General features: G+C 52.8%; 3 protein-coding genes across 6 annotated transcripts in view; all 3 read right to left on the bottom strand.

Moving 5' to 3' along the window:
* Positions 1-2,946: 2,946 nt before the first annotated feature.
* Positions 2,947-8,702, bottom strand: TMEM82 (transmembrane protein 82). The gene is made up of 6 exons (XM_087701806.1): positions 8,573-8,702; positions 8,414-8,486; positions 7,250-7,424; positions 4,309-4,717; positions 3,945-4,132; positions 2,947-3,443 (listed from the first exon to the last, which is right to left on the bottom strand). Exons 1-6 carry the CDS (start codon positions 8,640-8,642, stop codon positions 3,345-3,347), a joined length of 1,014 nt encoding a protein of 337 aa, XP_087557932.1. The 5' UTR covers positions 8,643-8,702; the 3' UTR covers positions 2,947-3,344.
* A 3,360-nt stretch (positions 8,703-12,062) lies between these two features.
* SLC25A34 (solute carrier family 25 member 34) lies at positions 12,063-17,103 on the bottom strand. The gene is given in 4 exon segments (XM_087702438.1): positions 12,063-12,535; positions 12,645-12,779; positions 12,987-13,183; positions 17,094-17,103. Coding segments are annotated over 4 exon segments (519 nt in total). The 3' UTR covers positions 12,063-12,358.
* The window catches only part of PLEKHM2 (pleckstrin homology and RUN domain containing M2), a 32,475-nt gene continuing 22,799 nt past the window's right edge, over positions 16,376-26,051 (bottom strand). For all 4 annotated transcript variants that reach the window (XM_087702623.1, XM_087702620.1, XM_087702621.1 and 1 more), the window contains 10 exons: positions 25,879-25,969; positions 24,907-24,971; positions 23,586-23,674; positions 21,997-22,129; positions 21,197-21,387; positions 19,106-19,171; positions 18,859-19,018; positions 18,542-18,721; positions 17,699-17,815; positions 16,376-17,581 (listed from right to left, as the gene is read on the bottom strand). In XM_087702623.1, coding sequence (XP_087558749.1) covers positions 17,444-17,581; positions 17,699-17,815; positions 18,542-18,721; positions 18,859-19,018; positions 19,106-19,171; positions 21,197-21,387; positions 21,997-22,129; positions 23,586-23,674; positions 24,907-24,971; positions 25,879-25,969 — 1,230 coding nt within the window. In that variant the 3' untranslated portion in view covers positions 16,376-17,443. The remainder of the gene's footprint in view (positions 17,582-17,698; positions 17,816-18,541; positions 18,722-18,858; positions 19,019-19,105; positions 19,172-21,196; positions 21,388-21,996; positions 22,130-23,585; positions 23,675-24,906; positions 24,972-25,878; positions 25,970-26,051) is intronic.

Here is a 26,051-nt window from a genome sequence, read left to right as displayed (position 1 = left end):
TGGGGACTATGAAGAGTGAATCTGCTTCCTGCCTAAAAATGTTTCTCCATTTCTCTTCCAGGGAAATATAATATTCTGCCTTTTCAATATTTCAAGGGATATTTTATTTTTCTAGGAGAGGGGTGGGTTTTAACTTCCTACAGGGTTGGACTAAATGACCTTCAAGGTCCCTTCCAACTCTGTTCATCTGTCAACTGTCATCAACGTTGCAAACTCGCCCACCCTCCTTTCCTTCTGTGGCCAGAGTTTGGGGAGAGGGGCAAAGGGGCAGGAAGACCCCTCCCGGAGAACAAGCGCCCCCCCCAAACTCCCACCTAGCACCCGGCCCCTCTCCCCAAAAGCCCCCTGCAGGAACAGGGCCACCGTGACTGCCCGATTTAGGCTCCTCCCTCCACTCAGCACCGTCTGCCTGCCTGTCGGGGGTCGAGCAGCTGCGCCCCGCCCTGCCGCCGCCGCCGTGGCTGTAAAAGGCGAGGGGCGGCTGCCAAAAGCGGCGCTTTCCTCTACCTGCCCGCCCCTCCCCGCGCCCCGCCCATCACTGGAACTGGCCACGCCCTCCTTCCTTCCCACCCTCCTTCCCCGCAGGCCCCCTCTCGGCCCTCTGTACCCCCAAGCAGGATGCCCCCCCCCCAAAAAAAACAGCTGGGTCGGTGGACCCAGCATCCTTGAGCCAGAGGCAACAGTTCCCATCATCCTGGACCTCTGGGGAGGCTTCACTTGCTGAGCTAGGAAGGAGTGTTGTTGGCTGGGAGGCCCTGGCTCAGTAGGGGGACCGGATTTCCCCCCCTCTTGGGGGAGGAGGGGACAGATGAACAGAGTTGGAAGGGACCTTGAAGGTCATCTAGTCCAACCCCCTGCCCAAGCAGGAGACCCTCCATCTGCCCCTACCTGATTGTAACAGATTAACAGAGTTGGAAGGGACCAAAGATAGAATATTATATTTCCCTGGATCAGAAGTGGAGAAACATGTTTTTAGGCAGGAAACAGACTCACGCTTAATAGTCCCCACCTTTGTCAATGGGCCATTAGGGGCCCTGAGCTACTCTGCATTACAAAGATAAGATTAGCCATCTACAGAAACTCACCACATGACATCTGGTAACTTAACTAAGCTTGGGACTCAAAAAGACACCCAACTTGGAGACCCTATATGTGTCTCTACCTAGGATCGACCCTTGGCATCCTTCTCCCCCCTCCCTCCCCCCCACCATCCCATCCTTTGATAGACTGACTGGATGTCTTCCCTTGGCAGCACTCCCTAGCCATTCAATCTGAGGAGGCTTTCCCAGCCCCTCCCCATTCTGTCTCTAGCCCCTCCCCCCCAAGCGGGTCAGGTCTGAGCCAGCAAACTGGCACCAAAATTGGCTCGAGGATGCCACCTGCTGGACTCATAGGCAAAGGGACACCCCTCACCTCCATGGTAAAGATGTTTGCAAGGCAATCATCGGTCATACCTCTTGGGGTCAGAGGTTACCCGGAAAGGAAACTGTCCCCTTCACCTCTAGCCGTGATGGAGAACCTATGGCCCACCTGCCACAGGTGGCACGCAGAGCCATATCGGTGGGCACGGCACGCGAGGTCAGCCAGCTGATATTTGGGCCTTCTGGGCCCACCAGAAGTCGGGAAACAGGCTGTTTTCGGCCTCCCCAGGCTCCTAGAAAGGCTCTGGAGCCTGGGGAGAGCGAAAAATGGGCCTTCCGATCCGACCGGAAGTTGGCAAATGGGCAGTTTCCAGCCTCTGGAGGGCCACCGGGAGGGGGGAGAGCTTTTTTCCCTCCCCAGCCTCCTAGAAAGACCTTGGAGACTGGGGAGAGCAAAAAACAGGCCTTCCGGTCCGACCGGAAGTTGGCAAATGGGCCATTTCTGGCCTCCGGGGGGAGAGGGAGGCTGTTTTCGCCCTCCCCAGGCTCCTAGAAAGGGTCTAGAGCCTGGAGAGGGCAAAAAATGGGTCCACCGTGCCATCGTGTGCCAAAAGCGTGGGGAGGGGTGTTGTGTGCGCATGCCCGGGGCAGGAGGGTGCATAGAATTATGGATGTGGGCACGCACGTGCACGACAAACACCCCCCCCCTTGCGTTTGGCACGCAATGGGGAAAAAGGTTAGCCATCACTGACCTTATAGGCAATCTTTGGGGTTTTCTCATCGAGGGGGGCTATGTGGGGAGAAGCTGTTTCAGACCTCTGGTGTGGGCAGACGCTCCAGCCCGAACTCCCACAGGGGAAGAGACCTTGCACCCACCCGTGTGTGTGTGTGTGTGTGTAGGTGCAGTAAGCTCCCTGCAAAGAGTCTCCGCAAAACTCACAGTGCCTGAAGAGGGGCCAGTTGTATCAGGAGAGTAGAAACTGGTGTGGAAACCAACACTAGCGAGAAAAAAATAAATAAATCCCATTTCTCTTGTGGTCTTTTTTATTTACTTCCCGCATGTGTATGATCAGAGGTGGGTTCCTACCGGTTCGGCCCGGTTCGGATGAGTAGGTAGTAACTTGGCCTGCCACACCCCGCATACCAGTTCTATTGACGTCGGTGCCATCTTGATTTTCGGTTTTGCACAGGCGCAGAACAATCTTCATTGCAAAAATATAATTTTTTTGTTTTCCTTTTCTAACGTTGCTAGAAACAAATTTGTGCGCCGAACCGGCAGTAATGCCAGCAGCAACCCATCCCTGTGTATCATCAACCGTGACTGCATCCTCCTGAAACACAAGGCCACTGAAAGGCAAGGGTGAAGGACCGTCTGCCAGTTCCTGGGGGTGGAGGGGGCGGGAGAGGATGTGATGCTGGAACTAAACGCACAAAGGCACAACTGCCTCCCAAAGCAAGTGGCAGCTTCTACCCCCCACACCCCCCACAAAGGGGGCCCTGGGCCCATCTGACCTGCAAAATCTCAAGGGGAGGCAACTCTCTGGCACTTTCCATTAGTTCAGGGTTCAGAACCTGCGGCTCTGGAGCCGCATGTGGCTCTTTCATCCCTCTACTGTGGCTCCCTGTCGCCAGTTGGCTCCACAATTGATAGGACTCTTGGTTAGGAGAGGTAGAGGAAAAAGGACGCCGCACTAGGAGGAGACTCTATGGTGGGGGGAACTGGACTTCCGGTCAGCTCCAGAATTGAACAGGGGGCTTCCGGTTAGGACCTTTGTGGCTCTTTGAGTTTAAGGTTGCCGACCCAGCCCATTTTGGCCTCTCTGCTGTCCCAGGAAGGCAGACCAGAGTGGGAATTGCTGAAGGGGCAGTGGTGCCACTGTGCCCGAGAGGGAACCCACGAACCCATTTGACACCAACGCTGGAGAGCCCAGAAGGAGCTGTGTCCATGGGCTGCCTGGTCCGCGGTCTCTAGGCCCTTCTTTTTCAGGATTTGGCCTCTGGCGCTGCTGCCACAGATCTGGAGGGGCGCTTTTGGCGCTGACTTTGAGGAGGACCGGATGTTGCTGCAGAGGGACTCTCATCCTGAAACGGAAAGCGATGGAAAATACATGGAAGGGGCAGCTTCTCTCCAACAGCACCCGGACTCACCGCACAGGGAGTCCTCTTGCTTACATCTGTCAGTCAGGACCTCCAGACTTTGAGCACTGGGTGGGGGGGAGCAAAACCACCCCCTCTTGCTCAGCTGGTGAAGACAGGCCTGAGCTCCATTTAAAGGGAACTTCCCAGAGGTCAGCAGAGATGCAGATGAGAGGGAGGGCTCCTTCTGTCTGCGGTCTGGCCTCCTCCTCTTCCTCCTTCCCCTCCTCCTTTCCCTCCTCTGCTTCCTTCCCCTCCTCTCCCTCTCCCTCTTCCCCCTTCCCTCCTCTTCTCCTCCTCCTCCTTTCTTCTCCTCTCCCTCTTCCTCCTCCCCTCCTCTTTCTGTCTTCTCCTCTTCCTCTTCCCTCCTTCTCCCCCCCTCTTCCCCTTACTACTCCTCTTTTCCTCTTCCTCCTTCCCTTCTCCCCTTCCTCCTTCTCCTCTCACCTGCTTTCTGCACACCTCCAGCATGGTTCCGCTCCGGGTCAGGCACCAGATCTCCCCCACCAGCGAGATGAGGATGTTCATGATGTCCCTCCACTGGCCCACCGTCATCAGCAAGACCAGAAGACCACCCATCCGGACAAAGGCAGTCTGAAAAGCCATCTGCTGGTTGGGGTTGTGGTGCTGCTCCTCTGTTGGCCAAGCGGACGGAAGGAAGCGTCTCAGCTGGAGGAGCCGGATGCCACCTTCTATCTGCTGCTCAGGAAGGATCCCCAACACTCCAGGGAGGGGAAGGGCAAGCGAGACAGGGGTCTGCAGGCACCCTCCCTGCCAGGGCCGGCGTTCGCAAAACTCAGACACCACTCACCCTGCATGTAGATGACCAGAAGTGTGTAGCAGATGGTCAGCGGCGTCCAGAACCGGATGGCCTCGGAGGTCGAGAGGAAGTCCCGGTTGATCAGAGCCACCGCCGCCAAGTCGGCCACCCCAAAGGTCACCCGGAGAGCATTGCAGAGCAGCCGGGGGATGCCGTGCCACGTGGCAAGGAGGAAGAGGCACCCTCCACAGTAGCGTTCCTTGCAGTGCAGCTCGTACATCGTGGAGACGTGCCAGGCCAGGCGCCAGGTGTAGTGGGTCAGCAGCGCGGCCAGCCCGACAGCCAGGAGGAGGTTCCAGGTGCGATGGGGGGCGCCTTCCTGCAGATAGCCGAGGCTGCAGGAGACGCCGCAGCCCAGCGAGTATTGGCAGAGCAGATAGAGCTGGCTGCTGAGGGCCCCCTTGGGAACAAGAAGCAGGAGGCCTCTTTGTTATCCGGATGCCTACTTAGCCATCCGCCTGCCAAGAACTCTGGGCAGCAGACACAATAAAATAGCAATAGCACTTAGACTTATATACCGCTTTACAGCGCTTTACAGCCCTCTCTAAGTGGTTTACAGAGTCAGCCTTTTGCCCCCCAATCATCTGGGTCCTCATTTGACCCACCTCGGAAGGACGGAAGGCTGAGTCAACCTTGAGCTTGGTGAGATTTGAATTGTCAAATTGCAGGCAGTCGGCAGTCAGCAGAAGTAGCCTGCAGTACTGCACTCTAACCACTGCACCACCATGGCCCTTCCTTCCTTCCTTCCTTCCTTCCCACTTAGGCCTTAGACTTATATACCACTTTACAGTGCTTTACAGCCCCCTCTAAGCCAAATTGCAGGCAGTGGGCAGTCAACAGAATTAGCAATAGCAATAGCAATAGCAGTAGACTTATATACCGCTTCATAGGGCTTTCAGCCCTCTCTAAGCGGTTTACAGAGAGTCAGCATATTGCCCCCAACAATCTGGGTCCTCATTTTACCCACCTCGGAAGGATGGAAGGCTGAGTCAACCCTGAGGCGGTGAGATTTGAACAGCTGAACTGCTGATCTAGCAGTAGCCTGCAGTGCTGCATTTAACCACTGCGCCACCTCGGCTCATATTAGCCTATAGTACTGCACTCTAACCCAGGGGTAGTCAACCTTTTTATACCTACCACCCACTTTTGTATCTCTGTTAGTAGTACAATTTTCTAACCGCCCACCGGTTCCACAATAATGGTGATTTATAAAGTAGGGAAGTAAATTTACTTTATAAAATTTATAAAGCAGAGTTACAGCAAACCCCTACTGCCCACCATGAAAGCTGGAATGCCCACTAGTGGGCGGTAGGGACCAGGTTGACTACCACTGTTCTAACCAGTGCACCACCACGGTCCGTCCTTCCTTCCTTCCTTCCTTCCTTCCTTCCTTCCTTCCTTCCTTCCTTCCTTCCTTCCTTCCTTCCTTCCTACTTAGGCCTTAGACTTACATATATACCACTTTACAGTGCTTTACAGCCCTCTCTAAGCAGTTTACAGAGTCAGCCTCTTGCCCCCAACAATCTGGGTCCTCATTTTACCCACCTTGGAAGGATGGAAGGCTGAGTCAAACTTGAGCCAGTTGATCGAACTGTCGGCAGTCGGCAGAATTAACCTGCAATGCTGCCTTCTAACCACTGTGACCCCATGGCTCTTAATAGGAATAGCACTTAAGACTTATATACCACTTCACAGTTCTTTTACAGCCCTCTCTAAGCAGTTTACAGAGTCAGCCTCTTGCCTCCAACAATCTGGGTCCTCATTTGACCCACCTCAGAAGGATGGGAGGCTGAGTCAATCTTGGAGTCTGGTGAGATTTGAATTGTCAAATTCCAGGCAGCCGGCAGTCAGCAGAAGGAGCCTGCACTACTCCACTCTAACCACTGCGCTGCCACGGTAAAAAGGCTGCTTAAAATAACACAGTGCCAGTGTTGAGGCCCTGGTAGAACTCATGTCTGTTCAGCCACCACCCTGAGCAAGCTCCATCCGCATCCAGGCCCCTCCCTCCACAGGGGGACTTTGGGGCCCACTAAATGGGGAGAAATCCAAGGGCTCTATGAGGAGTGTGGCTGATGAAGCCTCAGTTTGTGTGGAATAGAATAAGGAATAGAATAGAATAAGGAATAGAATAGAATAAGGAATAGAATAGAATAAGGAATAGAATAGAATAGAATAGAAAAAATAGAATAGAATAGAATAGAATAGAATATGAGTTAGGAATAGAATAGAATAAGAAATAGAATAGAATGGAATGGAATAGAATAGATTAATGAATAGAATAGAATAATGAGTAGAATAGAATGCAATAGAATGGAATGGAATAGAATAGAATATGATTTAGGAATAGAATGAGGAATAGAATAGAATAGAAGTTAGGAATAGAATGGAATAAGGAATAGAATAGAATGGAATAGAATAGAATAGATTAATAAATAGAATAGAATAGGAGTTAGGAATAGAATAATGAATAAAATAGAATAATGAATAGAATGGAACGGAATAGTATAAAATAGAATAGAATAGGAGTTAGGAATAGAATAAGGAATAGAATGGAATAGAATGGAATAGAATGGAATAGAATGGAATAGAATGGAATAGAATGGAATAGAATATGAGTGAAGAATACAATAATGAATAGAATAGAATAAAATGAATAGAATAGAATAAAGAATAGACTAGAATAAATAATAGAATAGAATGAATAGACTAGAATAAGGAATAGAATAGAATGAATAGAATAGAATAGAAAAACAGAGTTGGAAGGGACCTTGGAGGCCTTCTAGTCCAACCCCCTGCTTAGGCAGGAATTTGGTGCCTATCAAATAGCTCTTAAGCCGTCATTGCACAACATTCTAACCTGCGTCTGGGATTCTGCCCACTTCTCCCCGCCCCCCCCCAGCCCCCGATGCAGAAGCAGGAAGGAGATGGCAACCTTGTTGAGGGAGAGGATGGTGGACACTGCCCGAAGGGAGAACTCCAGGACGATCAAGGCAGCCACCCGGTGCCCCACCATGGTGAAGATGGCCGTCAGCACCATGAGATGGAGCCGGTCCAGGAAGGGCCGCTGCTGCCGGAGAGCCTCCTTCTCCTTCTGCCGGTCGGGGTCACTGGAGAGGATGAAAAGCCAGATGGGTCTACGGCGGAGGTCCCCAACGTTTGAGACCTCAGGGACCACTCGATTCATACTTTTAAATTCCATGGACCACTAATATGATCTGCCTAATGACCAGCTGGGTGGGTGTGGCTAGGTGGTCATGTGACTGGGTGGGTGTGGCCAACTCGGTGTCACTCATGTCAAGGGGCACCTCACCAGCCTCTACTCACCCCTCCCCTCCCAGCCCCTCCTCACCTGCCCACCCGGGCTCCATAGGGCCCCAACAGGAAACAGCTGCTGGAGCTAAGCAGCCACCAGGAGAAAGAGTTGGCAAAACAGCTCAGTTCAAATTGGATCTGGCCCAGAAGGAGGCTCAGGAGAAGCACCTCACTGAGGACTAGGAGCATAGGCTTCCCAAGCAGAGGGTAGACCTGCGGGATTGCAAGGCCAGGGACTGGCGCCTTGAGGCTCAGTGGGCTGAGATGGTCAGCCAGTTCCAGGCCATGATGCAGTCCCACTGGAACGAGGCCCTCCGGGTCTTCGCCACCAGCGGCTCTTCCCTCCAGCCTTCGCCCAAAGCCCCCCACCAGGAGGCTGAAGGAGATCCCAAGTTGGAATTTCTGCCCCCCTCTGCCCCCCACAAAAAGACCCCGAAGGGGGAGACTCTCTGCAGCAACACAAGCGTTCATTGCACGTATCCGTCCCAGGGGCCGTAGTTTGAGGACCCCTGATTTAGTGCAATATAAAAAATGTAAATAATTTTTCTGCGGACCACCAACATTTTCTCGCAGACCACCAGTGGTCCACGGACCACAAGTCGGTGACCACTGGTCTACAGGGCAACCAGACCAGTGTCCTACCCCTGCACGGCCTCCTGGTTGACCCAGGCAAGGGCCAGCCATGGGAGGTGCCCACCCAGGGTGGTGGAGGGCTGCACCAAGTTGGAGAAGGTGGGCTTCCTTCCTTTTCCCCACCCCAGGGACCCCCTCAGCAGGCACTCACTTCAAGCACTGGATGTAGAGGTAAATCCTCATCAGGCTGCCCAGGATGCAGACGGCACAGGCCCCCACCAGCCCTGCAGGGAAGCAGAGGTCAGCCAGGAGGGAGGGGCTGTGGGGAGAGGGAGGGAAGGTGTGTGTGTGGGGGGGAGAGAGAGCTCACCCTGCAGGAGGGAGTCCACAAGGCTGTAGGTCCAGGCCAGCGGGAGGAAGCCCTGCACCCAAGAGAGCATTGTGTCTCGTGCTGCGCCCAGGTTCCTCTCAACAGCCTCCCGAGTGTCGGCACAGAAAGGACCTTGAGCCCAGAGTGAGCAAATAAACTGGGGACGGGGGGGAGGAGGGGGGACGATGACAGTGGGCAGGCTGGCTCAGCCTTTTTCTGCCATGGAAAAAGGGAGGAGGCCCTCCTAGGAGCAGCACGCGGAAGGCACCTCCGCCGTTCCAAGGCTCCGCTCTATGGGCTGGGGATGATGGGGCCACGGACCTCAGGAGCTTTGCTCAAATTCTTCCAGCCTGAGGCAGGAGCTGTGGGGAACCAGGCAGGGGCTCCTGCACAGGCAAGGGGTGGGGGGGGGTGGGGGGAAGGAAGGCATCTGAGAGCCGAGGTGGCGTAGTGGTTAGGGTGCAGGACTGCAGGCCATTTCAGCTGACTGCTATCTGCAGTTCGGCGGTTCAAATCTCACTGGCTCAAGATTGACTCAGACTTCCATCCTTCCGAGGTGGGTGAAATGAGGACCCAGACTGTGGGGGCAATATGCTGACTCTGTAAACCGCTTAGAGAGGGCTGAAAGCCCTATGAAGCGGTATATAAGTCTAACTGCTATTGCTATCCCCAGCTTTAGAGGATCCACTCAAACAACAAAACCACCCATTTTTGCAGCTTAGGGGATCCACTGAATCAGACATATTAAGGCAAAGGTGAAGGTTCCCCTCGCATATATATGCTAGTCATTCCCGACTCTAGGGGGTGGTGCTCATCTCCGTTTCAAAGCCGAAGAGCCAACGCTGTCCAAAGACGTCTCCGTGGTCACAAGGCCGGCATGACTCAACGCTGAAGGTGCACGGAGCACTGTTCCCTTCCCACCAAAGGTGGTTCCTATTTTTTCTACTTGCATTTTTGCGTGCTTTCGAACGGCTAGCTTGGCAGAAGCTGGGACAAGTCACGGGAGCTCCCTCTGTTACGTGGCGCTCGGGATTTGAATGCTGAACTGCTGGCCTTTTTGATTGACAAGCTCAGCGTCTTAGCCCCTGAGCCACCGCGTCCCTACAAATGTATTAAGCAATCAAAGGTGTGCGAACACGGGTGTCCATTGCTCAGAAGACCACAAAGCGCTAAAGGCCGGGACACTCGCGCCCTCAGTCTGAAGGTCCACAGCCGCCTTCTGTCCCAGTATTCATGAAACGCCCCTTAAAGAGATGCCTTGGAGAGCAAGCACTGCTCCGTTTGGCTTCCTTCCTCACCTGGAGGACCGGAGAGCTGCCCGCCGCTGACTTCAGGCCAGGCCAAGCCCTTCTGCCAGGGGGAGTCACGTGGAGCCGGGCCTCCCTCCACTGCAGCATCGGAGCCACTGCCAGAGTGCAGGCTCTTCCATTTCCCTGGGCAAGCTCCCAAATCCATCCTTCCTCAGTGCCTCCCCCCTATCTCAACCAGAAGAGCCGTCCCTCCGGCCAGGATCACCCCCAGATGGAAGGCGACTCTGCCCTGCTGAGGGCCTGGCCCAGGTATGAGTTCTGTCGGCATTACCGCCAGTTCAATGTGTACACACTTTTGTCTGTGCGCGCTTCACCCTTAATGCAATAAAAATTGCTCTGCTCATGCGCAGAAGCAAAAAAATAAGATGGCAGCGCCGTTAGGATGAGAACCAGTGCGGGGGTGTGGCAGGCCTGGGTCGCTGCTGGTTCCAGCAATCTAGGCCACCAAATTATTACCCGTTTGACAAAAAGTGGTAGGAACCCAACACTGGACTGGCCCAGCATGAGTAATCGGCACACAAAGCAGGAAGCTTTGCCTCTCACAAGTTCACTGTCTCCCACCCACCCACCCACCCACCCAATGAAGGGATTCAGCCAGTTCAAACCTATTTGGGAGAACCGGTTGTTAACTTTCTAAGCAGTTCGGAGAACCGGTTGTTGGAAGAAATCTATTATTTTTTCCCCACTTTTCAGGGCTAATCCTGTAGGGAAAGCAGGAAGGAAACATTCTGGTGTTGTTTCCAGCCTAATCTTTGTTGCCCTGCTTACAGAAACCGCCTCTTCGGTTAACCCTTATTACATTGTAACAGCTCGACGAAGTGCCCATTGACGTGAGTTGGCCATGCCCTTCCAGTCACCTGACTGCTGACCCCGCCTACCCATTAGGGCAGAGAACCGGTTGTTAAATTATTTGAATCCCACCACCACCCATCCCTTGGCTACTTATGCTGGCCTCCTTTTGGTGTATGAGGATCCAGAGTGGCTGGCAGTGCACAGTCCACACAAGGGCTGCTCTCTCTCTCTCTCATTTGTGAAATGGAGCCTTTATTATTACTATTATTTTTACAACAGAAACGGGGGGTGCGCCCGTAGCTGATTCTTTGCCTCAATCTTGCAGTGCCAGGCCAGGTGGGGCAAGGTTGGGGAGTCCTAGAGGAGATCCAGGGTCATCTGGTTCGGGACAGCAATTATTCTCAGCCACACCTTCTCGCATCTCTGAACTTGGGCCCTTGGACCTGCCGCCTCAGCCGTTTCCCGTGGCTTTAAAACCAAACACGGCTAATTTTGCCAACTAAACTTTGCCCGACCAACAAGGCGAGGGGGGAAAAAAGATGCTTCCAATGAACAACCCATAAATCCCGGGGGAGGAGGGGGAGAAGCCCAACGCCCTTTTCCTTCCTGCAGGAGGCGCCGTTGATGGCCAGACTTTGGCCAGTGTGGCCTCCCCTGCTCTTGCTGGAGACGACCGTGTTGGGACCGACACCTGGACACTACCCAACCCCAGGAATGGTTGCAACTGGGCCCTCCTGTGCTGTCCCCCCTTCATCCCTTGTCTTGGCTCCCCAAAGTCAGAAGAGGCAATGGGCCCTCTCCCCAAACTCTGGGCCTGTCTCCGTCCTAGCCCCCCCCCCCACTGCCACTCCAGCAAAGGAGTTCAGCATTTCCAAAGCAGGGTCCCTCTGCAGACTTACTTTCCCCTCCTCATCTCTCAGAATCCACTTTCCCTTTTCTCACTTTCTCTCCCCTCTCTTTTTCTTTCTTTTTCTTTCTTTTTTCCTTTCTTCTTTTTCTCTCCTTTTTTCTCTTTGTCTTTCTTTTTCTCTCCTCTATTTTTCTTTTCTTTCTCGCTCCTTTCTTCTTTCTGTCCTTTTTTCTTTCTCTCTTCGCTTTTTTCTTTCTCTCCTCTTTCTCTGTCTTCTCTTTTTCTCTCTCCTTTCTCTCTTACTTTTTTCTCTCTTTCCCTCCTTTCTCCCTCTCTCTCTTCTTCCTTTCTTGCTTTACCTAATCTCCCTCTTCTGTGGGAAAAACCAGAGTCTTCAGCCCAAGTGCAGCCACTGCGGACTCTTGAAGAGGGAGAGGCGCTCACCAATCCTCAACCTCTGATTTTGAGCCTGGAGTGTAAGTCAAGTGTGTGTGTGTGTGTGTGTGTGTGTGTGTGTGTGTGTGTGTGTGTGTGTGTGTAACGAATCCTGGGGGGAAGAGTAAAATCCAGTCTGCTTGGAACAGTCCTTTCTCAGGTGGTGTGAATTTGGGACCGCCCCCGCTCCCAAAATGGACGGTGGTTGAAGCTTCAACGTTCCTTGAAGGTTGTAACGGGTTCTGCGGTGTCCTTCTTTCTCTGGCCGCCGTCACTGGACACACCTGCAGCAGACGAACCTCCTGGTGCTCCAGCTGGGAAAAGGAGGTTTGCTCTCCCATCCCTTCTCCTCAGTCCGGCTCTCTCTGGGGCTGGAGGGTCCCGAGCAGCTTGGGGTCTTCAGGTACCTTGCTGCCAGTAGGTGAACCTCCTCAACTCATCCCAGAAGAGAAGGCTGAGAACGGTGTGAGGTCCCAGGCGGAGGTAAGCGGGGCCGAAGCCTTTATACAGAGCCAGGACGCCTTCCTTCCCCGAGACCCGCACGACGCAGTCGAAGAAGCCGCGGTAATGCTTGCCCTGCAACGGGGGGGGGGGGGGGAAGAAGAGGACAGGACTGGTTGACGGAGTAACGTTCCCCCCACCCAACGCCTCCAGCCCAAACGGCTTCCTCCGCGGCGAGTCTCACCATGCCCCTTTCATCCACCGGCTGGTTGTAGAGCCGTGTGCTGACCACATCAAAGGGAGTCATGGCCACGGCCACTGCCACGCTGCTGATCATTCCCCCGGCAAGGGCCACCAACCAGCTGCCTTCCTTGAACCACTGGGAAGCGAAAAGCCAGAGAAAGCGTCTGGGGAAGGGCCAATCCAGGTGGTCCGCAGGCCAATACGGACGCTTGGGAATGGGCCCTGGGAAGCAGGGTGGCTGGGAAAGGCCAAAGGGGAGCTCCCGCAATTGAGTCGGATGCTGGGCAAAGACCCACCCCGTTCAGGGCACGCACACACACATGCGCACATTGAGCCTGCTCACCTGCTGCCTTGCCACCCACTCCCTGGCAGAGGCAAAGGTGGCCAGCTATACCGAGGAGCCCACCGTGACGCGAGGCACTGCTCCGCTCACACCGCGCCACAGACCCAGCAGCCCCTGCCGCTTATAGATGGCCTCAAAGGCCCCGGAGATGCTCTGCAAAGCGACAGAAGACAAGCAGCTCAGCCCAGCGGCCCTTCCTCGGGCCAGGCCGTGTGTTTGGGGGGGGGGCAACAAAACAGGAGGAACTTTTCTAGCCTGCAGGAAACTCCCCTCTACCGCAGGGCGAACCCTAACCCTAGAAATGACTAGGAAAATGGCATCCGATGGGATCAGGCTGATCCCTGTCCTGTCAGCAGAGGCCACGTAAAGATCTTGGCTGGGAAAAAGATTCCTTGCCGAGGAAGCTGCGTCCTTAACAGACAAAATGGTGAAAGGACCAGACTCTTTCCCTGGGACAGGGTCGGCAACCTTAAACACTCAAATGAGCCACAAAGGTCCTAACTGGAAGCCCCCCTTTCAATTCTGGAGCCGACCAGAAGTCTGGTTCCCTCCACCATAGAGTTTCCTCCTAGCACGGCATCCTTTTCCCTCTACCTGTCCTAACCAAAAGCCCTATCAATTGTGGAGGCAACTGGCAGCAGGGAGCCGCAGCAGAGGGATGAAAAGAGCCACATGCGGCTCCAGCAGTACCCTTGCAGTGGCAGCCCTGACAGGAGGTGAGGGGGCCCCTTTCTTCCCACAGGCACCGGGCGGCTGGCATCGATGCCCTCAACAGCCAGCCCGAGCTGCGTTGAGCCCTGCCCAGCATTGGCAGCCCTGGCTCTTTGCTTTAGCCTGAGCTGCGTCTTCCTCTGGGTGAAACCAGTTCAGAGAGGGCCTTTATTTGTTGCTCCAGCAGTGGGCTGGGCAGGGGAGGGAGGCAGGTGGCTGCATGTAGGAGAAAGGTCAGCCGCGACTGGATGCACCCACTGTGCCAAGGGCCAGCCCTCCTCCCCGCCTCCACACAGCCTCCTCCCTCCGGAGCTGGATGCCAAACCTGTCAGCTCCACCCCTCCCCTCCTGGCCCAGGGAAGAGGCTGATTCTGCCAGCAGCCTCACCTTTGCTCACCCACTCCTCTCCCAGCCCAGATGAGTGACAGGACGGTACTCCTACCCAAAGTGCAGCCATTCTGTTGGGCAGACAGGGCTCTCAAAACGCACATTCCTCGGGCAGGAGGTTCTGCTGAACCAAGAACTGAGCCCTCGCAGGGCAGGAGGGGGAAACAAGCTACCTTTTTCCACCAAAAGAAAGAGGGTGAAAATCTGGCTGCGTCTAATACACTGAATACAGCATTTTTGGCCTCTTGAAACACCCCCCCCCCCTTTCACAAAAATAGACGTGCATAGCCTTTAGGAGGCTTTCAGGGGATGGGGAGGGCAAAAACGAATACACCGAAAGTATTTTCACAAAAAGCAAGGCCTGCAGAGGGTTTGGGAGGCATGCAGTGTGCAAAAACCTTTTTTTTTTTTAAATTGCCTCTTCAAAATCTTGGTGCGTCTTATACTCCAGTGGGACTAAATAGTCCAAAAAATACGGTAATCCTGGGGGAAGGGGTAAGGTTACTGTAGGGGGGGGTACAAGGGGCTTTCCCCAAGCTTCTGGCTTCGACAACCACAGCCTCTGCTGCTGGCACATAGGTCTTAGCAATAGCAATTAGATTTATATACCGCTTCATAGGGCTTTCAGCCCTCTCTAAGCGGTTTACAGAGTCAGCATATTGCCCCCAACAACAATCTGGGTCCTCATTTCACCCACCTTGGAAGGATGGAAGGCTGAGTCAACTCTGAGCCGGTGAGATTTGAACAGCCGAACTGCAGAACTAGCAGTCAGCTGAAGTAGCCTGCAGTGCTGCATTTAACCACTGCGCCACCTCGGCTCTATATATCTTGAGCACTTGGCAGCCAATCCTGGCCGAGCAGCAGCTCCAGGGTTCAAAAAGCACAGCCGGAGTTCTGGGTCTGTGGCTCCAGCAGGAAGGATGTGCCAGGAGAAGGGCAAGGCGTCCTGTGGGGGCATCACGAAGGGGCGGGGGGAGGCCACATGACAGGGCTCAGCCCCCCCGATCCTCCCCAAGCAGGAGAGGCAGCCCCCTTTCCAAGCCCAGAAGAGCCACAGAGATTCCCTCCCACCTTTGTGTTTGTGGGCCACAGGCCCTCACCCAATGAAGAGAAACTTGTGGGATCTTGTGGAAATTGACTTTCTGCAGCTGGCGCTGCGCCAGGGGTTTGGCGGGTGCCTCGTCAGCATCATAACCGAAGATAGCACTGGCCCCTAGACTTATATACCGCTTCACAGTTGATTTACAGCCCTCTCTAAGCGGTTTAGAGAGTCAGCCTCTTGCCCCCAACAATCTGGCTCCTCATTTTACCCACCTCGGAAGGAGGGAAGGCTGAGTCAACCTTGGAGCGTAGTGGGATTCAAACTGTTGGCAGTGGGCAGAGTTAGCCAGCAAAGCTGCATTCTAACCGCTTGGAGGGAAGGAAGGAAGATAGCAATAGCACTTAGACTTATATACCACTTCACAGTGCTTTACGGCCCTAAGAGGTTTATAGTTAGCCTCTTGCCCCCAATAATCTGGGTCCTCATTTTACCCACCTTGGAAGGATGGAAGGCTGAGTCAACCTTAAGCCGGTCAGGATCAAACTCCTGGCAGTGGGCAGAGTTAGCCTGCAATACTGCATATTGATATATGGATGAAGGAAGGAAGATAGCACTAGCTCCTAGACTTATATACAGTTTCGCAGTGCTTTACGGCCCTCTCTAAGTGGTTGACAGAATCAGCTTCTTGCCCCCAACAATCTGGGTCCTCATTTTACCCACCTCGGAAGGACGGAAGGCTGAGTCAACCTTGAGCCAGGTGGGATCTAACTCCTGGCATTGGGCAGAGTTAGCCTGCAATACTGCATTCTAACCACTGGGCACAAGGATGGATGGATGGATGGATGGAAGGAAGAAAATATACCACTTCAGTGTTTAACAGCCCTCTTTACGCGGTTTTAGAGAGTCAGCCTCTTGCCCTCAACAATCTGGGTCCTCGTTTTACCCACCTCAGAAGGATGGAAGGCTGAGTCAACCCTGAAGATCTCGGACATTGGCTCTGGGCCAGGGTCTCAGGCGGGCACCCCTGCAGGGCATGGCTGTAGGAAGCGGATCTGAGGAACTGAGAGTTCTGAGAGCAAGAGGCCAAAAAATGTTGGTCTTTGGAAGTCGCTTCTAGTGACCCTCCTGGAGATGCTCCTACCTATCTCTAGTGCTCGGTGGCAAGCAGGACGAGCCGACGGAAGGCCTCGGGCCCCGGAGGAAGCCTCAGGGTGGCAAAGGGGAGGCGGCTGAGCAGGCAGGCGCGCAGTGCTGTGTATCGCCAAGTTGCCTTTATTAGAAGGGCCGGCCCACGGGTATCCGGACCCACAGTGCCACAGGGGCCTCTCCTTGGAAGAGGCCCCTGCGGGAAACACACACAGTACATTAGCAGGTCTCTCGTTTCATTCGTTAAAATTAAAGAGTCTAAAAAATAAGAAAAGCTTTAAAAAAAAAAAACTAAAAAAAAAAACCCAAGGCAACTACAACTACTCCTAGCCCGACTGTTGGAAGGATTAAACTGCAACTTGAACCCAGACCCCCAAAAGTTGGGCGGGTAGTTTGTGTGCAGAAAGCCCTGTGAGCTATTGCCCCCCCCACATTCCCCCAGCAGGACCCTCAGCTCCAAGTGGTGGGAGACACTGTCCCCCCCACACCCAGGCCTGTTGCCCAATTCCCCCCACCAGTGGCTCTGCTGCCACGGAGCAGGGCGAGACGAGAGGCGGGTGTGGGGGAGCCCTGGCGGCTCCTTCCTAGTTCAGTAGGGGTGGGGTGGGCAAGGAAGGCGGCCATGACAGTAGCATAGAAGCTGCGAAGGGCAAACCGGGACCAGGAAGTGGCCCAAGACTTGCTGCCAGCCTTGGACAAAAGTAACACATGCGGGGGGAGGATGATGCAGTCTGGGCTCTGGCATCTAAAAGACGGACAGCTGCCAGCCTAATGGCGCCACCTTGTGCAGAAGCCCCTCCCCACTGGCACCCTAAGCTCACCATTCTTCATGGCTATCCCTCCCATCTCCTGGACCCCGTCCTACCCTGGAGTGGCCCCAAAAATCCTTCTTCCCGCTCCCTCTTCTACCCAGAATCCCTACTGAGATGCGGCACGGACAGCCCACCCTTGGCACAAAAGCGTCCTGTAACCCGTCAGCCCAACCGGTGTGCGAGACGGAGTCAATAGCAGCGGTAGCAAACAGAGCCCCCTCCTGGGCTTGGAGCTGGGCTCGTGGAGTGTCCAAAGCAAGTGAGGCCCGCACCCCTCCTGCCTCAGGTCCTCCCCACCCTCGTGCGCCCTTCCATGCGTCCGCCTGGTGGGATCAGGATGTTCTTCGCCTCCCGGGAGGCTAACACCAGGGGTCCCGGGAAGCCCGGCCGCGACACAGGCTGTCGCTGCGCTGCCACATGCTGTGGATCAGGCTCAGCGCATCCTCGCATTTCTTCCGGATGGAGCTGTCCTCGAGGGGCTTGTGCAGAAGGTCCACCTGCAGACACAGCGGGGGCAAAAGGAGCCGTGAGGGGGAAGATGGGGCTGCCCACCTGCCGCCTGGAAGCCCCCCCCATGTACAGAACCAAGGCCGCCCGCCGCATGACCAGCCAACCTGGTAGGTGCTCTTCCACACAGCGTCCAGTGCCAGCAGGAACCGCTCCAGTTCGGCAGGGCAGCTGAAATAGAGGACCCACGGGGGCACATACTGCTTCTGCTCCTGGGCAAACTCCTAAAGGGGTAAGGAGAGGAAGGGTATGTGAGACCCTGGGCTTCCTGACGCAAGAGGGCCAAGAGCTTCACTTGACAAACTGCAGCAGATGAGCCCCAGGTCTGGCAAATTCCCAAGTGTTGTGGCCCGCCAGTGTCAGCAGATTCACGGTGAGGAGATTGGGGAGGAAGATGGGCCAGTCTGGGGAAGGCACTGACGAGGGCTCTATGTAGGAGGTGGAGAGGGGGCCAGAGCCATGTGCCACTTATCAGCTGCCTTCAGAGTCAGATTTCAGTGAGGCAGAAGCACAGCTGGAGCATGTTCCCAGTGTGTGCATGCGCAGAGTTGCCAGGGGAAGGGAACAGCTAAAGAACAGGGGTCGACTTGGGAGTTAAGGCCAAAGGTGGACGGTGAATGGCCCCTCCCAGAGGAAATAAAAGAGAAGCAAAAGGAGAGTGGAGTTTGCAGGAGACCATTAGTTTGCCTAATTGGTTCGTGACTCTACGAGATTCCTGGCCAAGTTTTGCAGATATCGGCTTGGCAGCTCTCCAAGCCAGATAAGGTTTGTGACTGTAAATCCTCTCTTGAAAGACTTTGCTGGGTGTGAATGAGCAGAATTCACAGGAAATTAATAAAAGGGGTTTTGTCGGACCAGGAGTTTGATTCATGCTCTTGGGAAGCCTCGGTTAGAACACTCCAAGAGCACAAGGAATATACTGCCTCCTCCTCCTCCTCTTGAAGACTTACCAGGAGGCAATATTCCCGACCGGGCTCGGTGGAGACAGAAGCCACGTCCGCCAGCTCAGCAGTGGCCAATGAGCGGAAGAAGCTGGTCTGGCAGTCCTCGTGGCAGGTGAACAGTTTCTGCTCCGTCACCACCAGGCAGCAGGGGACGCAGGGTGCAGGGGCCATGCCCTGTGGGATGACCTGGGTGGGAAGCAGAGCCAAGCCACCTTTGGACTCCTGAGGGCGAGAGGGCCCTGCTCCCGTCCAGTCACCGGGCAGCCCAGGAGCCCCAGGGACCTCACCTCTCCCCGTGGCCCCAATCCCAAGGATGACCTTACCCCTTGGGAGACCGCCTGGCATAAGTACTGCATCCAGTCGGCCATCTCCTCTTCGTTTTCTGCGCTCAGCTCCAGGGAAGGGCGCTCGGTCAAAATGACCTGGAAGGAGTGGGGCCGATCTGTCGCGTTCGATCTTCGGCAACCGCCACACTGCTCCCCCCTGCAAGGAAGAGAGTTCGCGGCAAATGAGACAGAGGAGCCAGAGTTGGGGGGGGGGGGCTGGGAGGCTGCCTCATCTGGGACTCACCCCATATTCACAGAGAGCAGCGGAGTGACATCCGTCCGGTCTGGGTACTGGTACAAGATGCCGTTACTGCAGAGGGAAGACAGAAACAGCTGCTGGGAAAAGGCCCCTCCCAGTTCAAACCTGGGGAACCTTTAATTAGCATACCATTATGCAAATTAAATGCTCCCTCTCTTCTCTTAAGAGGACGGGATGGGGCCCCTTATGGTGTCACCAAGAACCAGAGTACAAAGTAACTCTGGGGTTACACGTTTAAAAGATGATGACCATCAGAAACGCTGCAAACCAAGGCGAAAGAAGTCGTTCGTTAGAGCAACTGACAGAAAAGGGTATCACTCCAGAAACATTACGTGACAAAGGTACAGATGTAAGGATGGTTTGGGATTCAACTACAACTTTTATGAGGAGACTTTTCATACAGTAGAACAGCAAAGTCAAAAACACACAAGACATACTGGAGGTGATAGTAGAGTAGAACACAATCAAATTTAGAAGGGACCTTGGAGGTTTTATAGTCCAGCCCCCTGCTCAAGCAGGAGACCCTATATCATCTCACTGACTGTCTGGTCTCTTCTTCAAAACCTCCAGTGAAGGAGCCCCCACAACTTCTGGGGGTGACTTCTGTTCCACTGGTGAATTCTCCTCACTGGTTGAAAGTTTCTCCTTAGTTCCAGGGTGCTTCTCTCTTTGTTTAATTTCCATCCGTTGTTCCTTGTCCTGCCCTCTGGTGCTTTGGAGAATAATTTGACCCCCCCTCATCTTTGTGGCAGCCCCTCAAAAACTAGAATACTGCTATCATGTCACCCCTAATCCTTCTTTTCTTTAGATTAGCCAAACCCAAATACTGCGCTGTCCGAAGACGTCTCCGTGGTCATGTGGCCGGCATGACTCAACCCTAAAGGTGCACAGAGCGCTGTTCCCTTCCCACCAAAGGTGGTCCCGATTTTTCAACTTGCATTTTTAACGTGCTTTCGAACTGCTTGTTGGCAGAAACTGAGACAAGTAACAGGAGCTCACTCCGTTATGGTTTCGAACCGCCAAACTGCCGACCTTTCTGATCAACAAGCTCAGTGTCTTAGCTACTGAGCCACTGTGCCACTAACCCTTTGGTAAAGCTATAAAAAAGGTCAAAATCAGGAAAGCTTTGCTAGTTTACTAGTCTCTTTCTATAAACTTTTCAAGGACGAACTTCTGCAATCTTTGCATCAAGTGATCAAATTCTATAAACTGAGAAGGGACCAGATAGTTGGAATGAGGCTCATTATGGCATTAACGTGGCTGTCAGAGTTCCAAGTAACATATCCACAGAAAACAAAACTCCGAGGCAGGGTTATCTTTTCTATTTCTTCTTTGCTAGTTGACATTTCTGTTTATTGTATCACCGCAGATGGGGGACTGCAGCCATGAAATTAAAAGACGCTTGCTCTTGGGGAGAAAAGCGATGGCAAATCTAGACAGCCTACTAGAAAGCAGAAACATCACCCTGCCAACAAAAGTCCATCTAGCCAAGGTTGTGGTTTTCCCAGTTGCAATGGATGGCTGTGAAGGTTGGACCATAAGAAAGGCCGAGCGCCAAAGATTGGAGGCCTTTGAACTCTGGTGCTGGAGAAGAAGACTCCTGCATTGAGTCCCTTGGACTGCAAGGCGATCCAACCGGTCAGTCCTAGAGGAGCTCAACCCTGACTGCTCTTTAGAAGGCCAGATCCTGAAGAGGAAACTCAAAGGCTTTGGCCATCTGATGAGAAGGAAGAAGGACTCCCTGGAGAAGAGCCTCATGCTGGGAACGATGGAGGGCAAAAGAAGGGGATGGCAGAGAAGGAGGTGACTGGATGGAGACACTCAAGCAGTCGGCGTGAGCTTCAATGGACTTCAGAGGATGGTAGAGGACAGGAAGGCCTGGAGGAATGTTGTCCATGGGGTTGCGATGGGTCAGACACGACTTTGCAACTAACAACAACAATTTATTATACTTGCTCTTACGGTTTTTACTTTGTTAAGAATGTCTTCAATAACAATTCACAATAACAATTTTTTAAAAAAAGGAACCCGAGTGTAAGCCAACCTTCCTTCCGGCCCCGTCCATCTCCTCCTCACCTGAGCACAACAAAGCAGGGCTTCCAGACTTCCTTGCCCAGGTAATTGGTTCCTGCTTTGTAATTTAGCACACCTTCCTTGACGATGCAGTTTTCGGTGGACAGGTAGTGAGACAAAGGTGGGCCGGGATTCTCATCCGTGGGGTCTTCCCAGTGAACAAGGCCATAGAAGTGGACCACCACTTCCGAGATCTACCAAAGGCAAACCAGCCGCTTAGCCAGGCTCTGAGCCACCAAAGGAGCCCCTGCCCCAAATCCCTGGCCTGGCTTCCCCCCGCCCCCCCCCACACTTCCCAAATGGAGACAGGGCTGGTGCATCTCTCAGAGGGAAGGCTGCCTGGGGTGGCTACAGCACATGGAACTCCTCTGCGCTTGGAAGGGAAGAAGGAAGTGGTGGGATTCAATTTTTTTTACTACCGGTTCTGTGGGCGTGGCCTGGTGGGCAATGGCAGGGGAAGGATATTGCAAAATCTTCATTTCCTCCCCACACCAGGGGAAGGATACTGTAAAACCTCCATTCCCTCCCCATTCCAGGGAAAGGATACTGTAAAATCCCCATTCCCTCCCCACACCAGGGGAAGGATTCTGCAAAATCCCCATTCCAGGGGAAGGATGCTGCAAATCCCCATTTCCTCCAGATCAGCTAGGACTCGGGAGGCAGAGAATAGATGGGGGCAGAGCCAATCACAGGTGGTATTTGCCGGTTCTCCAAACTACTCAAAATTCCTGCTACTGGTTCTCCAGAACTGGCCAGAACCTGCTGAATACCACCTCTGGAGGAAGAGCAGGAGGAATACGCACCTCCTGCTTGGATTCCTGAGCCACAAATTTGGCCAGCGCCAGTTTCTCCATGGTGGCGTCGGTCAGGATGCTGGGGTATGGCGGCTCGCGGCAGCCTTTGATCATGGCGGACTTCAGACAGGTCAGGAAGAATCTGCAAGGAGAGGGGAATTAGGGGCCCTGTGCCCGACCACCGAAGGAGGGGGGCTGGATTGAACACAGGTGCTTTGGCCCACCAGTGGTCAACAAAGCTGGTGGCAGACTCAGACAGTGTGGAGGTTGGGGAGGAACATGGGCCAGTCCTGGAGTCTGGGGAAGGCTCTGATGAGGGCTCTGTGTCGGAGGCAGAGAGGGGGCCGGGGCCAGGGCCATCTAACAGATATCAGCCGCCTTCAGAGTCAGAGATCAGTGGGGCAGAAGAACAGCTGGAGCCTGTTCCCAATGTTCGCATGTGCAGAGCTGCCAGGAGAAGGGAACAGCTAAGGAAGAAGGGCTGACTCGGGAGTAAAGGCACAAGTGGATGGTGAATGGCCCCTCCAATCAGGTATAAAAGAGGAGCAAAAGAGGAAGGGAACTTTGCAGGAGACATTTAGTTCAATTCATTAGGGTGAAGATCTATTCCTGACTTCTTGCTAAGTAATTGCTGCTACAGCGTGGTGTTTGGAAGATATCGGACTGGCAGCTCTCCAGGCCTGATCAAGGTTTGTAGTTGTGAAATCTCTTTAAAGACTGTTGGCCGGGACTTTGCTGGAGAGGAATTCCCTTTAACCTAAATAAAAGGCTTTTATCAGGATGAGGAGTTGGGTTCGTGATCTTTGGAAGCCTCGTTCAGAACAACAGGGTTTACTAAAAGAGACGAAGTGACCACATTGAGGGGGAGGGGAGATACCCATTTATGAAAATTATTCTACCCTACAAAGAACAAAACTATTTGTGGTTGGGTTGGGGTGTTATTATTTTATTATTGTCCTTTTTATTTCTTTTATATGGTGTTTTTATATCCTTGTAAGCCGCCTTGAATCACCACGTGCAAGCAGGTGGCAATATAAATTTTTCTAAATAAATAGCAATAGCACTTAAGACTTATATACCGCTTCACAGAGCTTTTACAGCCCTCTCTAAGCAGTTTACAGAGTCAGCCTCTTGCCCCCAACAATCTGGGTCCTCATTTTACCCATCTCAGAAGGACGGAAGGCTGAGTCAACCTTGAGGCGGTCAGAATCAAACTGCTAGCAGTTGGCAGAGTCAGCCTGCAATACTGCATTCTAACCACTGCGCCATCATGGCTCTTATACAGCACTAGTAATAATAGCACTTGGACTTATATACCGCTTCACAGAGCTTTTACAGCCCTCTCTAGGCCGCTGACAAAGTCAGCCTCTTTCCCCAAACAATCTGGGTCCTCATTTGACCCACCTCGGAAGGACAGAAGGCTGAGTCAACCTGGAGCCTGGTGAGATCTGAATTGCTAAATTGCTGGCAGCCGGCAGGCAGCAGAAGTAGCCTGCAGGACTGCACTCTAACCACTGCATCACCGCAGCATACTAGTCGGCATCCCTCACCATCCCAGCAGTTGTTACCGGGGGAGATGCGGCCCGCCTAGCCCTTACTCAGTTAGGGTAGCGTCCGCCGTGTCCAGCAGGAACTGCTTCCGGCGGTTGGTGCAGACCAAAGTCACTGTTTGCTGATCCAGACCCACCTGCCAGGAAAACAAAGACCCATTTGGTTTTATTTTTTCAATCAAATTTTAATTTTTTATACATATCAATGCATGAATGGTATGTTATCTGGGTATTCTACATTCCAATACATATAAACTTAATCTTATTACTCATAATTATTACATTTCATTTCCATTATTTCATATTACTTACACATTTTAATTATCACCCTTTCTTAACCTTCTTTCTATCTTTTGCTATTTTTCCCCTCTATTTTTATCCCTATTAACATTTCCCTCCCTTTCATATCACTATAATATTCAAAGACATGTTTTCACCTCTTTTGTTACTCATGTATCCTTAATTAAATCAAAATTTCATCCTTTATTATTCAATATCTCCCTCTACATTTTTAGTACCAATCACAATCATTTATACATTTACCTAATTGCCCATTGTTTAATTCTAACATTTCACTGTTATTCATATTTTTATATATAATTAATAGTACAATCATTCAATTTTCAATTCTTCATAACCATATTTTTCGGACTGTAAGACGCACCAGAGTATAAGACGCACCAAGATTTTGAAAAGGTAAATTTAAAAAATAATGTTTGTCCTCCCTGGCCCCCAGGGTTTTGGGGGGGGGGAAATGGGGCATGCAGAGAGTTTGGGCGGCCTGCAAAGTGCTTCTGGGGAATGGGGAAGGCAAAAACACCTGTTTTTGTGAAAAACGGGCCCATTTTCACTCGTGTTTGCCCTCCCCAACCCCCAGGAGCACTTTCAGGCCTCCCAAACCCTCCGGGCGTCCATTTTTGCAAAGCAGGTGGGGTTTCGGGAGGCCAAAAATGCTGCATTCAATGTATAAGACGCACCCAGATTTTTTTTGGGGAAAGGGGCGTCTTATACTCTGAAAAATATGGTATTTATATTATGATATTATCCTGAAATCTATCACACTGCTAACCTAATTGTCCAACCCATCTAATTCTAATATTAATACACATTAATTGAAATATATTCATAAATATATTCTTTCACTCTACTTTCCCTTATCTCTTACCCGCATCTGAACCTTTAATCTTATTTTCTTTTTAGTTTTCCTTCTATTTTAAGCAAAAGCCCATTTGGAAGGAACCCTTAACCCCTTGGCCTCTGGGAGGGGAACTTTCAGCCCCTGCAAGATTGGGGCGAGACGGCCCCTCCCTCCGACTACTGGTCTTGTCCCGGGAAGAGGCAGAGCCCCAAGCAACCCTCAGCAACTCACAGAGATGTAGTCCAGCTCATTATAGGACACAGCCTCCTCCACCATGTAAGGCTTCTCGGCAGCTCCTGGGGATGAGAGAAACAGGGCGCAGAGTCATCCACACAGCCAGTGCTTGCACCAAGAGTATTTATCAGGACCAGCTGATCAGGAGGGAATGGGGATTTTGCACTATCCTTCCCCTAGAGTTGGGAGGGAATGGAGATTTTGCAGTATCCTTCCCCTGGAGTGGCGAGGGAATGGAGATTTTGCAGTATCCTTCCCCTGGAGTGGGGAGGGAATGGGGATGTTTCAGTATCCTTACCCTGGAGTGGGGAGGGAATGGAGATTTTGCAGTATCCTTCCCCGGAGTGGGGAGGGAATGGATATTTTGCAGTATCCTTCCCCTGGAGTGGGGATGGAATGGAGATTTTGCAGTATCCTTCCCTGGAGTGGGGAGGGAATGGATATTTTGCAGTATCCTTCCCCTGGAGTGGGGAGGGAATGGGGATTTTGCAGTATCCTTCCCTGGAGTGGGGAGGGAATGGATATTTTGCAGTATCCTTCCCCTGGAGTGGGGAGGGAATGGGGATTTTGCAGTATCCTTCCCTGGAGTGGGGAGGGAATGGATATTTTGCAGTATCCTTCCCCTGGAGTGGGGAGGGAATGGGGATTTTGCAGTATCCTTCCCCTGGAGTGGGGATGGAATGGAGATTTTGCAGTAACATTCCCCTGGAGTTGGGAGAGAATGGAGATTTTGCAGTATCCTGTCCCTGGAGTTGGGAGGGAATGGGTATTTTGCAGTATGCTTCCCTTGGAGTGGGGAGGGAATAGGGATTTTTACACTATCCTTCCCCTGCCATACCTACAAAGCCACATACTCCAAGCCACGCCCACAGAAATGGTAGTAAAAAAATTTGAATCCCACCAATGAGCGAAGCTCAAGGCGGTGCTTAGAGGCAGGTGGCAACCGATAGCACTTTCACAGGGGGTTACCTTTTCGGATGAGGTACATGTAACAGTCAGTCAGGAGCAGGTAAAGGAGCTGGAGGGTCCCTTCCATGTGCCCTGTGCTCATCCGGATCATCTGTTCGGGGGGAGAGAGACCTCTGTTACTGACCCCGCAGCAGAGATATGAGAACAGCTTCTCCTTAGATCTGAAGAGGTCC

The sequence above is a fragment of the Thamnophis sirtalis genome, unplaced genomic scaffold (assembly GCF_051295495.1).
Source record: "Thamnophis sirtalis isolate CommonGarterSnake01/CBP01778 unplaced genomic scaffold, rThaSir2_p1.2 scaffold_15, whole genome shotgun sequence".
Taxonomy (NCBI): Eukaryota; Metazoa; Chordata; class Lepidosauria; order Squamata; family Natricidae; genus Thamnophis; species Thamnophis sirtalis.
Note: the sequence above shows the minus strand (reverse complement) of the source record. Positions and strands in the feature narration are given on the sequence as shown.

Excerpts from the sequence above, each read along its gene's own strand:
- TMEM82 (XM_087701806.1), bottom strand. The coding sequence starts at position 8,642 with ATGCTCTCTTGGGTGCAGGGCTTCCTCCCGCTGGCCTGGACCTACAGC. Across the intron at positions 7,425-8,413 it reads CTCTACATCCAGTGCTTGAA|TGACCCCGACCGGCAGAAGG; the intron begins GTGAGTGCCTGC and ends CATCCTCTCCAG. Across the intron at positions 4,718-7,249 it reads CCATCCTCTCCCTCAACAAG|GGGGCCCTCAGCAGCCAGCT; the intron begins GTTGCCATCTCC and ends CTTGTTCCCAAG.